At 47.4% G+C, this 15,495-nt stretch overlaps 1 protein-coding gene across 1 annotated transcript in view; it reads right to left on the bottom strand.

Moving 5' to 3' along the window:
* Positions 1-15,495, bottom strand: part of CRTC1 (CREB regulated transcription coactivator 1) — a 45,008-nt gene that overhangs the window by 15,625 nt on the left and 13,888 nt on the right. Inside the window, exons 2-9 of the mRNA XM_058820961.1 lie at positions 10,656-10,772; positions 6,519-6,656; positions 5,864-5,925; positions 5,019-5,113; positions 3,439-3,524; positions 3,017-3,060; positions 2,037-2,257; positions 33-166 (exon numbers count right to left, since the gene is read on the bottom strand). Coding sequence (XP_058676944.1) covers positions 33-166; positions 2,037-2,257; positions 3,017-3,060; positions 3,439-3,524; positions 5,019-5,113; positions 5,864-5,925; positions 6,519-6,656; positions 10,656-10,772 — 897 coding nt within the window. The remainder of the gene's footprint in view (positions 1-32; positions 167-2,036; positions 2,258-3,016; positions 3,061-3,438; positions 3,525-5,018; positions 5,114-5,863; positions 5,926-6,518; positions 6,657-10,655; positions 10,773-15,495) is intronic.

Below are 15,495 nucleotides of genomic sequence, written 5' to 3'. Positions count from 1 at the left end.
CTGGGAAGCCTGGCTTGCCCCTGAGCTCCTACCTGAGTGATGGGTGACAGTGGGGACAGCGTGGGGGACATTTGCTGGGACTGAGGTCGCCGTGAGTCCGTGCCCAGGGACAGGGGGCTGACGCTGGGCTGGCGGTGCTGGGACGGGGCCGGTGTCGTCGTCATTCCTGCTGGGAACAAAAAACACCCTCAGAACAGCAGGGACAGGGCAGGGACAGGGCAGGGACAGGGCAGGGCCCTGCTGAGCTCTGGACCCAAAGGAATTCCCCAAACCCAGAGCAAAGAGCGGCCCGAGCGAGCAGCACCGGAGGCACCTTGGCTGATGGCGCGGGAGCTCGTTAGGTGATTTGTAATTAATTTGGTCAGGCTGAGGAGCATCAGGATGAGAGGAAGAGCCCTGTGGGTTGTCCTGGCTCAAGCCCAGGCACGCTAGGTGGGGCTGGTGGCCAGGCTGAGGAATTGGAAGAGGCAGAGCAGCCTCAGCAGCTCAGACACCGCGGGCACTGTGCTCGCACACCTGCACTCGGGCAGCCCAGGAAATGCAGGTTCTGCTCTGTTTGTGTGGGCTCAGGCTCTGGGGCTGAGATAACAAATCCTGGAACCAGCCTTATCAGAGGGCACTTGAGGTACTGTAAAAGCAAACACCTCTTTAATGGAAAAAGCAGAAGCAGAACTGGTTATGCAGGAAGAGCCCCGTTTTTAATGGCACAGCAGGGCAGGAAATGTCCACCACACTGCCAGGAGCCACAGCCCGGCACGGGGTGAGGATAAACAACCCAGATATCATCATTTTGTTCAGACCAAGCCAAAAATCTGGGAGTTTAGAACCCTCCCCTCTTTTCTGCTTCACCCCAGAGGAAATGAGGGAAGGATCTGAGGCCAAGACAGCGTGAGCAGGAGAACTCACAGGAGCCCGCAGCTCCCGGGCACTGGCACGGGCTCAGGGCTGCCAGGAAGGCCAGGCTGCCAAGGGGCAGCAGGAGAAGGGGCTCGGGCAGGCAGGTGCCCAGCCCAGCACTGGCACTCCTGTGGGCACCAAGGCGCTGGCACCTGGCAGTGCTGTGTGCCCACGTCCCCTCGGGGTGCTGGGGCACAGCCCTGAGCAGGGCACAGGGCACAGGACACTCGGGGAGCTTCCAGCAGCAAGGGAAGGGTGGGAAAATCAGTTTGGAAAGCACCCAAGGCTGAGGGGGCACTGCATGAAGGGTGGGGTGAGCTCCAGAGAGAAGCTGCAATGAAGTCAGCGAGGAAATTTCAATTTCTTCTATCTTTGGCAGATCAGGGAACGTTTTCAAAGCAGTTTTACATTCAGTTTGGGTTCATATCATTTACTTTGCTAATTATGGGGGAAAAATGTGGAGATCCACTGTGGCTGAAATCATGATTTCTAAAGCCATCCCTGAAACTCTGGAGCCCAAAAACTCCTCCAAGGATGCTGAAAAGTGAAAAGGGGAAAGGGGGACTTTGCAGCTGAAAGTGCTGCCCCACTCTGTCCCCACATGGCCAAATCCTTTAAAGGGTTAAATTCTCTTCTTGCTTCCCAAACTCACCTATTGCAGTCATTTCCTTTTCCCAGTCCAGGAGAAGTGGGAAAGGGAATCCTGCCCAGCACAGGAAATAGATTTGTATTTTTGGCTACAACTCCTCATTGCTATTCTAGGAATCAAGAGACTGTCACTGATCATTAAAAAAAAAAACAACAAACAATCATCTTTGTTGATGAAAACATAAAAAAAAAAAAAAAATTTAAACCATAAAAAAATTTTAAATAATTTTTAAATTAAAATTTAAAAAAATAAAATGAAAAATTTTAATTTTATTTTAAAAATTAAAAATGAAAATATTTTTTAAAATTTAATTTTAAAAAAATTAAAAATAAAAAAAAATTTAAAAATTTTAAAAAATGAAAAATAAAAAAGGCCCCAAATCCAATCCCCAAAAAGCATCAAGAACAGCAGCTAAAGGTCCTGTGAGTAAATAAATCCCCGTTTTTTGCACACGCGACCCAAGGCCAAGGAGAAGCAGGGCTCTGCTCACCCTGGCTGGCAGTGCTGATGCCCAGGTGGGTCAGGTTGGCAGCCAGGTTGCCCGTGCTGCTGGAGCTGCTCAGGGCAGGGAAGGAGGACTCCTCGGGGTCCAGGGGCGTGGGCAGGGGCGAGGGGAAGTGGATGTTGGTCAGGTCTGGCAGCGAGCCGCCCGTGTTGTGCGTGCCAGGGATCAGGGCTGTAGTGTTCTCCTGCTCGGCCGAGGGGAAGATGCTGCAGGCACGAGAAAAAACAAATTCATTCACAGCTCAGTCTGCACAGAACTTTCTAAATTTATTTCGCAAGAAAAATTAATTTAAGATTTTTTTTTAGCTTTTTAAAATTTACTTCATGAGAAAATTTCATTAGGAGTTTTTTGAGATTTTTAAAATGTATTTCACAAGAAAAGTTTATTGATTTTTTTTTAATTTTAAAAATGTATTTAACAATAAAATTTCATTAAGATTTTTTTGAGCTTTCTAAAATGTATTTAACCAGAAGATTTCATAAAGAAGATTTTTTTGAGTTTTTTAAAATGTTTCTAACAAGAAAATTTTATTATGATTTTTTTTTAGATTTTAAAATGTATTTAACAAGAAAATCTCACTAGGAAGATATCTCTCACCTTTTAAAATGTATTTAACAAGAATATTTTATTAAGACTTTTTTTGAGATTTTTAAAATGTATTTAGCAAGAAAATTTCATTAAGAAGATTTTTTAAAGCTTTTTAAAATTTATTTCACAAGAAAAATTCATAAAGAAGATTTTTTGAGCTTTTTAAAATGTATTTAACAGTTAAGAAGAGTTTTTGAGCTTTTAAAGTATCTTTTACAAGAAATTCCATAAAGATATTATTAGTATTTCTGACCCTCAGAGGGTCTTGTTTTGTACCTAGAACCTTCCCAGAAAATTCCAAAGCAATAGGATATTCAATCCACAGTTCTTCTTAAAGATCTCAGTGCCTTTAAAATAAAAAATTGCTGAGAACTTACTTGATTCCTGGAACTTCACAGGATTTAGGTCTCGATGACCCAGTCTGAAAGAGAAGGGAGAGAGATTTGAAGGCAAAGATGCTGCTGGAGGCTCTTGCCTCAGAAATATTTCAATTTATAAGTTCAATTTAATCATTTCTGTGTAAGATCTGGGAGCTCTTAGAAGATATTTATCTTTTTTTTTTGTTTTATTGGTCCAATAAATCTTAAATTTTGAGAGTTTCTCCTCATATAACCAAGCCTGTGCATTCACACCCACATAAAATGCTCTTTCTGCTCTAATAGTTATTATTTGTTTTTAAATACAGCATTTAATCTCCAATCTCAAGTAGTTTATTAATACTGACAGTGACTAAAGCATTAATTTATCTAAATATGTTCAGAAAATAAAATTTCTACTCTTTGAAAGGTGCAATCCCCACCTTTTTAGTGTCCCAGCCTTGCTTAGAGAGGGTTTTGTCTGCATCAGAGGTGGGTTCTTCCATTCCAGGGACAGTCAGCAATAAAACTAAAAAAGAGATGAAAAGGAATCATTAATAATCAATAATATTCAGCTTCTCAGTTTAACCTTTGGGAAAATCTTACAAAGTTTAAATTCTTGAGGAGGATGAAACAATAAAAAATTGCTGAGAACTTATTTGATTGCTGGAACTTCCCAGGATGTAGGTGTTTGTTGAAGGGTTAAATTTTGGAGTTTTCTTTGGGAGCAGGGATTTGAAGGCTGTTAAAGCCCTTTAGGATCAGCAATTCCCGATTTTCCTGAGCTGGAGCAGGAGCAGGGCCCAGCAGAGGGCACCAGAGCTGAGGGTGCCGGAGCTGCTCCAGCCGGGAATTGCTCTGGGATCCTCTGGAATCTGCTTCTCCCCAAGCCTGGAATTGTTCTGGGATCCTCTGGAATCTGCTTCTCACCAGTCTGGAATTGCCCTGGGATCCTCGGGAATCTGCTTCTCCCCAAGCCTGGAATTGCTCTGGGATCCTCTGGAATCTGCTTCTCACCAGTCTGGAATTGCCCTGGGATCCTCGGGAATCTGCCTCTCACCAGTCTGGAATTGTTCTGGGATCCTCTGGAATCTGCCTCCTTTCCCATCCTGGAATTGCCCTGGAATCCTCTGGAATCTGCTTCTCCCCCATCCTGGAATTGCTCTGGGATCCTCTGCAATCTGCTTCTCCCCAAGCCTGGAATTGCCCTGGGATCCTCGGGAATCTGCCTCTCCCCCATCCTGGAATTGCTCTGGGATCCTCGGGAATCTGCATCTCCCCCATCCTGGAATTGTTCTGGGATCCTCTGGAATCTGCTTCTCCCCCATCCTGGAATTGCTCTGGGATCCTCGGGAATCTGCCTCTCCTCAAGCCTGGAATTGTTCTGGGATCCTCGGGAATCTGCCTCTCCCCCAGCCTGGAATTGCTCTGGGATCCTCTGGAATCTGCTTCTCCCCAAGCCTGGAATTGCTCTGGGATCCTCTGGAATCTGCTTCTCCCCAAGCCTGGAATTGCTCTGGGATCCTTGGGAATCTGCCTCTCACCAGTCTGGAACTGTTCTGGGATCCTCGGGAATCTGCATCTCCCCCATCCTGGAATTGTTCTGGGATCCTCGGGAATCTGCCTCCTTTCCCAACCTGGAATTGTTCTGGGATCCTCAGGAATCTCCCTCTCCCAGGGATGCTCCTGGGGATCCCCCAGCCAGAATAAACTCGGGGTGCAGCCTCTGCTCCTTCCCTGCAGGTCCCTACTGAGATTCTGGAAATTCCACTCTGCCCCAGGAGCTCCTCCAACCCTCCCCCAGCCCAGAGGATCCTCCTCAATTTTATCATCTGGGGCTCAGGAAAAACTTCTCCCTTCGTTTTGTGTCATTTTTCCTGGATTTCAGCAGCCAGAAAGGTGAATGTGACCCAACTGCTGTCACAGGAAGTGTCAGCACTCCTGAATTTTACAAACACACGGAGCCCAGTCTGTGGGGATTCCATTGGTAGAAATATTTTTATCTCTTTTTTTTTCTGCTCACCTCTTTTCTGCTGCATGTCCTGTGACCCTCCTGAAAAGGACTCCTGCTGAGCTGGAGTCATGGTGCTCTGGTGCAAGGCAGAATCAGAATTTGTCCTGAGAGAAAGCGAAACCCACAATATTTTTATTGTCAGCTTCAATAAATAAAACAAATTTTCCTCTGAGATAAAAGCAGCAACTTGGTAAAACCTCAATGTTGTGCATTAAAAGCCAAAACTCTCTATATGGCAGAAACCAGGCAGAATTTCCTGGTGAAACAATCAATTTGCAGAACAAATTAGTTCAAGTTTGAAGAGCAACTGTTGCAATAATGGGATTGAGAGGAACACAGGATAAATTGGTTGCCCTTGTTAGAACAGAGTTTTATCTGCTTTGTTCAGATTAAATATGATCAAATAATGCCATTTTTAAGCTGTTTAACCATACTTTGGTTATTGTTGTGGTTAAAACAAACATTCCTGTTGGGAGGAGGAAAAGGAATGGTTCAGGATGTTGTGGAGATGGGAATTTTCATGGCCAACACATCTCAGGATGAATTTTAAGTGTGGCCACCCTCAAAGTATAACTCTGTGTTCCTTCCCACTGGAACATTCCCAGCCCAGTTTCTGCACCCTGAGAAATATCCAAGTCTTGGGCTGTGCCTGGGAACATCTGGATTTCTAAAGATTTTTAAAGATTAAACTTTAAGGATTTACCTTTAAAAAGGTATCACTTGCAGACACCTCAATTTTAACACTCATCTAAAACGAGCACTAAATTCCAAAGTGAGTTTCTGAATGTCTAAAGGCACCATCCCCAGTGCTGCAGGGCCAGAGCACAGCCACAGCCCAGCACGGGGACACCCACCTCCTCCAGCTGGTGTCCGACGGCGGGGACAGGTACACGGTGCCATAGGGACAGCTGTCCACGTGGGCCAGGTTAAGGCAGCAACACTTCCACTCCAGCAGGAAACCTCAGCCCAAGAATAACCCCAATTATCCTGTCAGAACCACCAAACTCACAGATTCTCTGTGGGGAACTAGAGGGGATGGGTGGTGTGGCACCCCCAGGGATGCAGCAGGAGGGATGGGTGGTGTGGCATCCCCGGGGATGGATGCAGCAGGAGGGATGGATGGTGTGGCACCCCCAGGGATGGATGGAGTTGAAGGGATGGATGGTGTGGCACCCCTGGGGATGCAGCAGGAGGGATGGGTGGTGTGGCACCCCCGGGGATGGATGCAGCAGGAGGGATGGGTGGTGTGGCACCCCCGGGGATGCAGCAGGAGGGATGGATGGTGTGGCACCCCTGGGGATGGATGCAGCAGGAGGGATGGGTGGTGTGGCACCCCCGGGGATGCAGCAGGAGGGATGGATGGTGTGGCACCCCCAGGGATGGATGGAGTTGAAGGGATGGATGGTGTGGCACCCCTGGGGATGGATGCAGCAGGAGGGATGGATGGTGTGGCACCCCCGGGGATGCAGCAGGAGGCACGGCCGGGCACAGCCCTGTCCCCAAGGATATCTGGCGGCCGTGCTTGTCCACGGAGAGCGGGCGGCGGTGGGGCGAGCCCAGGCGGTTCCGGTCCCGGTACACTCTGTCCACCAGCCCGTGGTGCCGCGTGGTCCTGCTCGTGTCCAGCACCGACGACTGGAACGGGGTCTGGGAGAGACACGGCCATTACCCCCAGGGGACAGCCCAGCCTGCCCAGAGCCTCCTCCTCCTCCTCCTCCTGCTGCTGTGCCAGGCTGGCTCGCTCTGAGCAGTCCCACTCCAAACACCATGTGCACGTTGTGTGGTTGTTTCTCCTCCACAGCTTTTTGGGAAAGCTGCCTCCTCCAGAAGGGCCATGCTGGAGCGCCCTGGCCTGGCCCAGCACTGCCCTCACAGCCTGGCAGCCCTGAAGCCCCGGGCTGAGCGCGGCAGAGCTGCCAGGCGCTGGCCACATGCCCTCGGTGCAGCATGCAGGGTGGAACATGCCAGAGCCTGACCCGGGCCAGGAGATGCAGGAGGAGCTGCACGCTGAGCTCAGCATTCCCCAGGACACGCTGCCCGCTCCCAGGGCTGCCTCTCACCCCTCCTTGCAGCACATTTATTTGAAGGGGACACTGAGAGAATGAAAAGAAAAAGAAAAGCAGTTTCCTTCCTCCTCTGTCGGATGGCTTTGAAGTGATTTTCAGCTCCTTCAGTGACCCGAGGTGGGATGATCCCACCTGGACTCTTATCTCACTGACATCCTGAGCAGATGATTTCAGAGCAGGAGGATGGCAGGGGAAGGACAGGGAAGATGAATTCCCAGGCTGAACTGGAAAACTCTCACATTTTCCACAGCCCTTCCCAGTGCGTACCGGGGGGACGGAGGAAGCACCGAGGGGTCAATCTCTGCTCGTACTCCAGCAGCAATTTATGGCTCTCCAGGGAGAGAAATCCTCCCCAGCCCTGCACTCCCTGCCAATGTGAACAGCTTTGCTGAGTCCCTCAACACCATCTGTTTGGAAATCCAAAATTTCCTCCTCCATTCAGGTGCTGCACGTGGCAAATGCACTGTCCTGTCTGCCAAGCCATGAAACCATCTGGCTCCCACATTCACCCCTTTTTCTTTGGCTTTTTTGCTTTTCTTTTTTTTCCAAGTGTCAGCTTTGGCTGTTGAAAAGATTATTTCTATAAAGCTTTGCATTTATTTTGAAAGGCTTTGTTTGTATGAACTTTTTAAAGAGCCTTTCTACTATTTTAAACCTTTTTCTCTTCAGCAAATATTGGGCTCCTCACCCTCTCTGCACACACAGGCTGTGTTAACAGAGCTGCAGAGGGGCTGTGGTGTTTATTTTCTCATTTCAGGGCCAACATTTTATATGCAGCAGAATATTTAAGGCAACAGGGGACTAGAAAGGAGCACAGTGACTTTTTACAGGACTCTCAGCACTTCAGATCGTGGGGTTTGTGCTTCACTTCCTCACTTGGCTGAGAAATCTCAGATAGAATCTCAATTTTAAGGGGTTTAAATTCAAACACGGTGCTTTAATCTCTGCTGCGAGCACTGAGCAACAATCCCCACACACAAGTGGGAATATTCATCATTCCAAAGTGACAAAAGGTCTCAAACTCCTCCTTTTTGCTGTTGTTACAGCCCAAAAGGCAGCAAAACTTGCAAATACGTGCCTGGAAGGTCAACAGGAAAAGCAATTTCCTATGTCAGTGGTGTCAGCACAGTGCTGCTAAAAAAGGAGCAGCCAGCCCTGAGCACAGGGCTCACCTGGAATTTAAAGGGAGACCAAGGCAGAAAATTAGAAAGACAAAAAGTTCCATGTAAAAACAGCTATTTCGTAGGGTTTTACCTTTCACTGGCACAATTTCCTTATGAAAAACACAACAAAAATCTCATCTGAGTGCAGCAGTGGCACAAACATAGAATGTGTCCCAGATCAGGGCTACAGCTCACAGAAAGAGGGATTTGGGGGCAATGCTGTTCCCTGGCTTTCCAGGAACCAGGATCCCAAAAGAATCCTGAATTTAGGGGAACAGAAAACACCTGAGGAAATGGGTATCACCTCCAGCAGGTCTGGCTGCTCTCTGCAACCTTCCTATGAAATTTATTTAGGGCCAAACACCAGGATGGTGTTCCTGGATTAAAACTCCCCATCTCTGCATAGCATGAGATATTTAACTCTAGGGAGAAAAACTGATTAAAAATAATTAATAGATCTGAGCACTGATTGTATTTGGGAACATGAAGAACTACAAGGGTTTCACTCCCCTGAAGAACATTCAAGGGTTTGAGAGCAGACCCCAAAGCCCCCAAACCATGGGAAAAGCAGCTCAATGCAGACAGGAAGGAAAAAGCTCCGTGCTCTCCAAGTGTCCTTTCAGGATTTGTCAGGAAATGAACCCAGTGAGGGGGATGGGGGGGAAGGAGGAGTGGTACCTACTGCTGGATGATGCTTTGGTGCCTCCTGGTGCCAAGCAGGATTTGGGAATTCATTCTGCCCTTCCCCATGATTTAAACATGCAGGCTGAGTGCACATGCTCAGAGATTGCTGAAACCACAGGCCAAGACTGGATAATCCCCTGGCTGCACCAAAGAAACCCCCAAAAACCAGAAAGAGCCACACGACAGCAAGTGCAGGGAGCCTGCACAGGAATTATTTGCACGTTCCAGACTGGGATGCATGGCACAGCCTGGCTTTGTGGGGCAGCCCTGGGGTGAAGCAATAACTCCTGTGCAGGGCACAGCTGTGCACAAATACGTATCCACCTGGGCTAAGGGACCAGTCCTAAATACGTATTTGCACAAACCTAAAAACTTGTTTACCAAAGAGACAGGAACTGCTCCAAAGGCTTCAGCCAGAGCTCCGTTGTGCTGCAAATCAAAGAAGCAGAAGATGCTCAGACACCAACGCTCCCAGCAGGCACAACCACGCAGGCTCTGCCTTCACACCATCCCAGAGACGTTTGCAGTCGCGCTCTCAGCCTCAGATTGGAAAAACCTGGAAAGCTTTTCCCCCTGCTACAAACACACGGGCTTGTTTTGTTGTTTGTCACCATTTGTTATCTGGAACAACATCAATTTGGGTTTTTTTTTAGTGTGTGTGTGTGTGAAAAAATATAAAAAACCCCAGGGTGTAAGGATAGTTTGTTTCTGTCTCCTCCTCCAGTCATTCGTAAATATTTGAATATTCCCTTTTCAGCAGTCAGGATTAAAACAGTCCAGGTCCATCAAGCACAGAAATACTGCAATATTGTTGTTTAACAGGAATTCTTAACCTGCTTAGCAAAAAGCTGAAGAGAAAAGCTTGAACAGAGGAGACACTGTGGAGTAACACTGGGGACTCCAATCCACTACAAACCTCTGCCCTGCATTCCCCAAAGAATTAAAGGTTAAAATAGACTTTTGCCTCTCCTCTTGCATGAGATTCAAGCTTTCAACCTGCCCAAATCCAGCTGTCTGCACCTATTTCAAGCAGCAGTTAGAGGAGGTCAGCAAGAGTTTCTCCATCTTTATTAAGCAGCCTTCATCAGAAAACCACAAACTGCAAAATTTCCTTCCCACCACATCCTTGTGAGCTCAACTGTAACTCTGACTGCTCAAAAAAGGAAAACCAATGCAGAAATGTTCATTATTTTGAGCTCTCTAAATCAACTAAACGTGGAAATCAGGAGTTCACAAAGGATCCACCAGCTAATCCTGTCCTTGGACAACATCCTCTGTCCAAACACGCTTCAAACAGCAAAATATTCACCTGAAACTCTGATTTTGTTTAAGGTGCATCATTCCTGGAGTCACAAAACCCAGCCAGGACTTTCTTACATTTCCTTTCCAAAAAGAAGTGATAATTCTGATACCACTTTGTGTCCCACTGCTCTCCTCCTCTCCCAGGATTCCTCCCACAGAACATGCACATCAATTCCTCCACCCCAACATCATCTTTATTTCCTCCCATTTTGCTCTGAATTTACAGCATCTTCCCAGACTCCATCAGGAATTGTATCTCTCAGAGAACTAAAATCTACCACAATCAACATAAAAAATACCCCCAGATCCCAGCCCAGCAGGAGTTTTCAAAGCAAGGTGTGACTTCTGGAGCAGCAGCTGCCTGGGGGGACACAGCAGCATCCAAGCCCAGAACTCCTCACCAAACCCAAGGAAAAATCCTCAGAACTCACCTGGAAGGGGAGATCCATGGCACTGTTCCCAATCTGATTCACATTTGGCAATGACCCCCCATAGTACTGGCCACGACTCTGCCCCAGTTGCAAATATTGGGTTTTCTGCAGCTGTAGCTGAAAGAAAAGAAGGAGGAAAACACAATTTCAACAGTTATAACCAGCACACTGTGATCACTGAGAATGGAAATCATTAAAGGGCATCAATCCAACTTTCACAAAGGAGGGTCGACCTTCCCCACAAGTTTCTTGCAGCAGGAAAAGCCCTGGAGAAAGGGCAGGGAGGGATTTCCAGGGAAAGGCAGAGCCAGGTTCTCAAACAAAGCACAGAGAGGATTTCACAGAGAACCCCTCCAGCCACGGAGCACCCAAAGCACCACCAGGAATTCCCTGTGGCACAGGCACACATGGAGGGCCTGCAGAGCTTCACTGGATTGCAGGAACCACCCTGCAGTAACGTGGTCCAGGGGTTTGCCCAGGGCTGGAGACACTGCTGGGTGTTCAGCTGGCGTGCTGAGGGAGCTCAGGGTGCTCAGGGGTGCTGAAGGTGTTCAGGGATGTTCAGAAATGCTCAGGGATGTTCAGGCATGTTCTGGGATGCTGAGGAATGCTCAGGGATGTTCAGGGATGCTCAGGGGTGCTCAGGGATGTTCAGAAATGCTCAGGGGTGCTCACGGATGCTGAGGGATGCTGAGGAATGCTCAGGGATGTTCAGGGATGCTCAGAAATGCTCAGGGGTGCTCAGGGATGCTCAGGGGTGCTCAGAAATGCTCAGGGGTGCTCAGGGACGTTCAGGATGTTCAGGGATGCCCCAGGTGCCCACAGCACAGTGCCAGCACCCAGACAGGACACAGAGACAAGGCCCAGCCCGTTTGCTCCATGCCAACACTCTGGGCAGTGTCCATGCAGGATCACACAACTCCAGAATGGTTTGGAATGTAAGGGACCTCAGGGATCACCTCATCCCAGCCCTGCCATGGCAGGGACACCTCCCACCATCCCAGGCTGCTCCAGCCCGGCCCTGGGCACTGCCAGAGATCCAGGGGCACCACAGCTGGGCTGGGAATTCCATCCCAGAGCCTCCCACCCTCCCGGGGAGGAATTTCATATTAAAATAGTCCCTGAGTACAAGCTCACCCTGAGCACGCATCTTCCTGACATTCAAACAATTCCTAGAAAACTCAAAGACTTTTTATTCACAGAATCTCCCCCAGAAACCAGCAATTTCCAACTGCACAGACAGTTAAAATCCCTGTGCCTGAGCTGAGGGACCAAACTAATGCCTGACCTAGGAGCTGACTGTGGAGATGAAACCTCCCCATGGAGCACAGAACCCCAGGATCACTGAGGTGGGCAAACAGCCCCAGGGTTGTGTCCAGCCTTTTCCAGGGGGCTCCCAAACCCTCAGCACCACCCACAAAGTGGTTTAGGGTTCTTTCCCTTAAAAAAAAGCCAGATAATCCCCTCAGGCTGAAGATTTATAACATATTCCCAGTTCTCCCTATCAAATGGCTCGGAAAGGTCCCGTGTAAGGAGCAGGAAAGGCCCCTTTGCCTTTCTTGTGCAATATTTTGCCACGCAATTCCTGAAGCAAGACATGAAATGAGAGAAAGCCTGTGCTAGTATCACTTAATGAGTCACAGCCCCTCCAACTCAGAGCACAAAAAGCACAATGTCAGAACTAGCTGTGCTTTTTCCCTGGCCCCTGCATATGTTTTTGTTGTTAAAGAAAAAAAAACCCTTGTTTGGGATTTGGGCCAAACATTGAAGTAACTATTTCAACAGGTGTTGGTTTCCTTTCAAGAACCTCCAAAAGGCACCCAGGGAGGAGGGGGTGGCTCTGTGTTTTTTTAGGATTTGGGGTTTTTTCTCAGGATATTCCCACCTCAAAGCAGCACAGCACAGGGAGGTCAGGAGCATTTGTCTTTCTGCTGCACCTCATGGAAATGAGGCGACCCCAGAGCTGGGGAGCCTTGGCTGCAGCGTGAATTAAACAAGGATAAGCAGGGCTGGAGATGTGTGCCAGAAACGAGAGCAGGGACCGCTGCTCTCATCCATCAGCACGGGGAGAGCTGCTCAGCCCTGCTCAGCCCAGCTCCTGCCTTGCAGGAGAGCAGGACCCAGAGCGGCCCCCAGGCTCTGCACTCATTGAGCCCATCAACAGCTGCCACTTGCAATCTGGGGAGATCAAGAGGAAGCAGAGCAGGATTTGTGTCCTGAGCGCTCCCAGCCCCGGCTCCTCAGCTGGAACTAAAGTTGGTTTGGATCTCAGCACTTTGCTGTCACTGCAGCAGGAAATCAGGACTGAAGTCAGCTCCTTTCCCCTCCCTCCAAACAAAAAGCTGCAAATTAGTCTAAGATACTTCAGTGCACAGTGAGAAGCAGCAGCAGCAAAATCTAGAATACGAGTTTGGGAAGGGACATTAAATATGATTTACTTCACCCCACTCCTTCCTCTATCCCAGGCTGCTCCAGGCTGGCCCTGGACACTTCAGGGATGGGAAATCCACAATTTCTCTGGGCAGGCTGTGCCAGGGCCTGCCCACCCTTTAGGAAAACAGATGCTGCGGCTGAAATGAAATTATTTCATTTTCCTCTCCATCCACCCTGCGAGGTGCAGCAGGTACATGGCCCAACTGGGGATGAGGTTTGGAGAGAGCTTTGATTCTAAAAGAAAGCAACAAAAAGGAAAAGCATTTTCGTAACAGAAAAATTCCAATTACTCTGGAAATGTTAACAAGTCTCAGGGCAGCCCCAGGGTTATCTCCTGGGGTTGGATTCAATTAGTGCAATTTGGATTCTGGACGAATTCAGACAGGGGAGGATGATAAGGAATTACTGAGGGCTCACCAGATTTATTAATTTCATGAACCACGAGAACTCGGTGACTCCACTCTGCAGCTTCTCCATTTCTCTGTGCTGTGGCCAAGAGCAGCTCCCTGACAGCTGAAATATTGTTAAATAACCCAGATCCTTCCCAAGGAAGCTTTAGCTAAGGAAACAGCTTTTGCTTGTTAAACCACTTCATTTCTACTCGGTTTTCTTGTTCTGAAGAAATGCTCCCCAAACACCAGATCCAAATGGAATCTGTAATTTTCCTTCCACCAGCCTTTCTCTTACGCCACTTAACTTTAAATCCTCATTTTTTTCTTTAAAATGCAATGTAGTAATGAAAAATCACCATTTTTGTGAACATTTATATGAAATACATCAACTTTTCCTTTGGGGTTACCATTTGCTGGACATCCAGCTGTGTTTGTAGGGAGAGATTCAAGTTCTACAATTAAAAAAATAATAAATAAAGAGAGAAACAAAACCCTAAATACAAATTCAGTTTCCTACAGATTTTCTAATATGCAGGTGGAAATTAAACAAAGCATTTATTAAGAATTCAATACTTGAAGTTATTGAAACTCCGAGTAAATTACAAATTTGAGGGCAGAACTCACTGGGCAGTTTGGCAGTTCTGGCACTGCAGATCAACCCAAATCCACAGTACAGGTTTTTCTCAAAGTGCCTTTTTTAGCAGCTGCAGCTGGAGTGCCAGCACGATAATGACAGGGTGGGGTGTCCGTTTGATAAAGCCCCAGATATCTGATGACTGCAGGAAGCAGAGATTTGGTGATAACAGCTTGTGCACTGCCTTGCAGCTTCCACACCGAGCTTTCTTACAATTTCATGTTTCACCCTTTAAAAAAACCCTTCCTCTTTAGCACCTCCAGCCTAACGAGCAGCAAAATCAGCGCAGATTAAAATTAGAAAAGTATTATCGAAGCTTAATTGGGCCCTCAGTTCTGCAGGCAGGGTTTGGTGGGAGTTCTGCATTGTTGGGAAATCCCCTCATGCCAAGCTGAGTGTGGTGCTGCCACCAGCTAAAATCACCTCTTTCATTAACCCTTAATTATTTTTAAAGTTCTTTAAGGTGCCAAAACCTCTCCAAACACCCAGACTTTGGCTTCTCAAGGGAACATTTTTCTGTTAACACTGCAAAATCCACACTAAAATTTGAGTTTTAAAAACTCAACACTTGCTACTCAAATAATTACTAAAATTAATACATGCAAATAACTGCTCGCTCATGAACCCACCCTCCCTGAAAAGTGCCTGGGATTTCTTTAATGAAATGAGGAAAGAATCACAAATGGAAAAGGGAAACTCCTGGTAAAGCAAGGAAAAGGGAATTTCTGTTCATTCCAGCAGCTGCTGGTGCCTCTGCACATCCCCAAGCTGAAAATGAAAACCAACAATGAGCAGACACCAAGTTCTGAGCACAGAACAAGTTTCAGGGGCAGAGGATTTGGTTTCAGGTCCCAAAGTGTCCCCATCTCAGGGATCCTCCTGGAAAATGGGAATAATCCAGCAGGGAATTCTGGAGAGGCTCCTCTGGGACTCCTCAGTGCTTCCCTGCACCTTTCACTCTCCCATCAGAAACTCAGGGTTTGTGTGGAGCTGCAAGCCTGGAGCAATCCAGGGAAAATGGGGAGAAATGAAGATATTCCAAATATTCCAGGGGCTCCCAGTCAGCACCAGCACCTCTGGGCCCCTCTGGGGAGTGAGGATAAATGAATTAAAATATCCTGCTGCCCCCAGGGGAGAGGAATGAAGGTTGGGAAGACTTTTGGAGACTTTTTAATATCTATAATGCCTTTAAAGCTTGGGTGAATACTGATTGTTTTTATCATTTTATCATGCTTTGGATAATTTATTGCAAATAATTACAAATACTTCCATTATTTACATGTTACTGATATAAATTCACCCGTGCTGTTATCAAATACTCAATAGGTGGCTGAGGAGATGGATTTGCAGGTTTAGCTTTTTATTTTAATTTCCCATGTAA

Source organism: Ammospiza caudacuta, chromosome 28 (genome assembly GCF_027887145.1).
Source record: "Ammospiza caudacuta isolate bAmmCau1 chromosome 28, bAmmCau1.pri, whole genome shotgun sequence".
Lineage (NCBI taxonomy): Eukaryota > Metazoa > Chordata > Aves > Passeriformes > Passerellidae > Ammospiza > Ammospiza caudacuta.
Note: the sequence above shows the minus strand (reverse complement) of the source record. Positions and strands in the feature narration are given on the sequence as shown.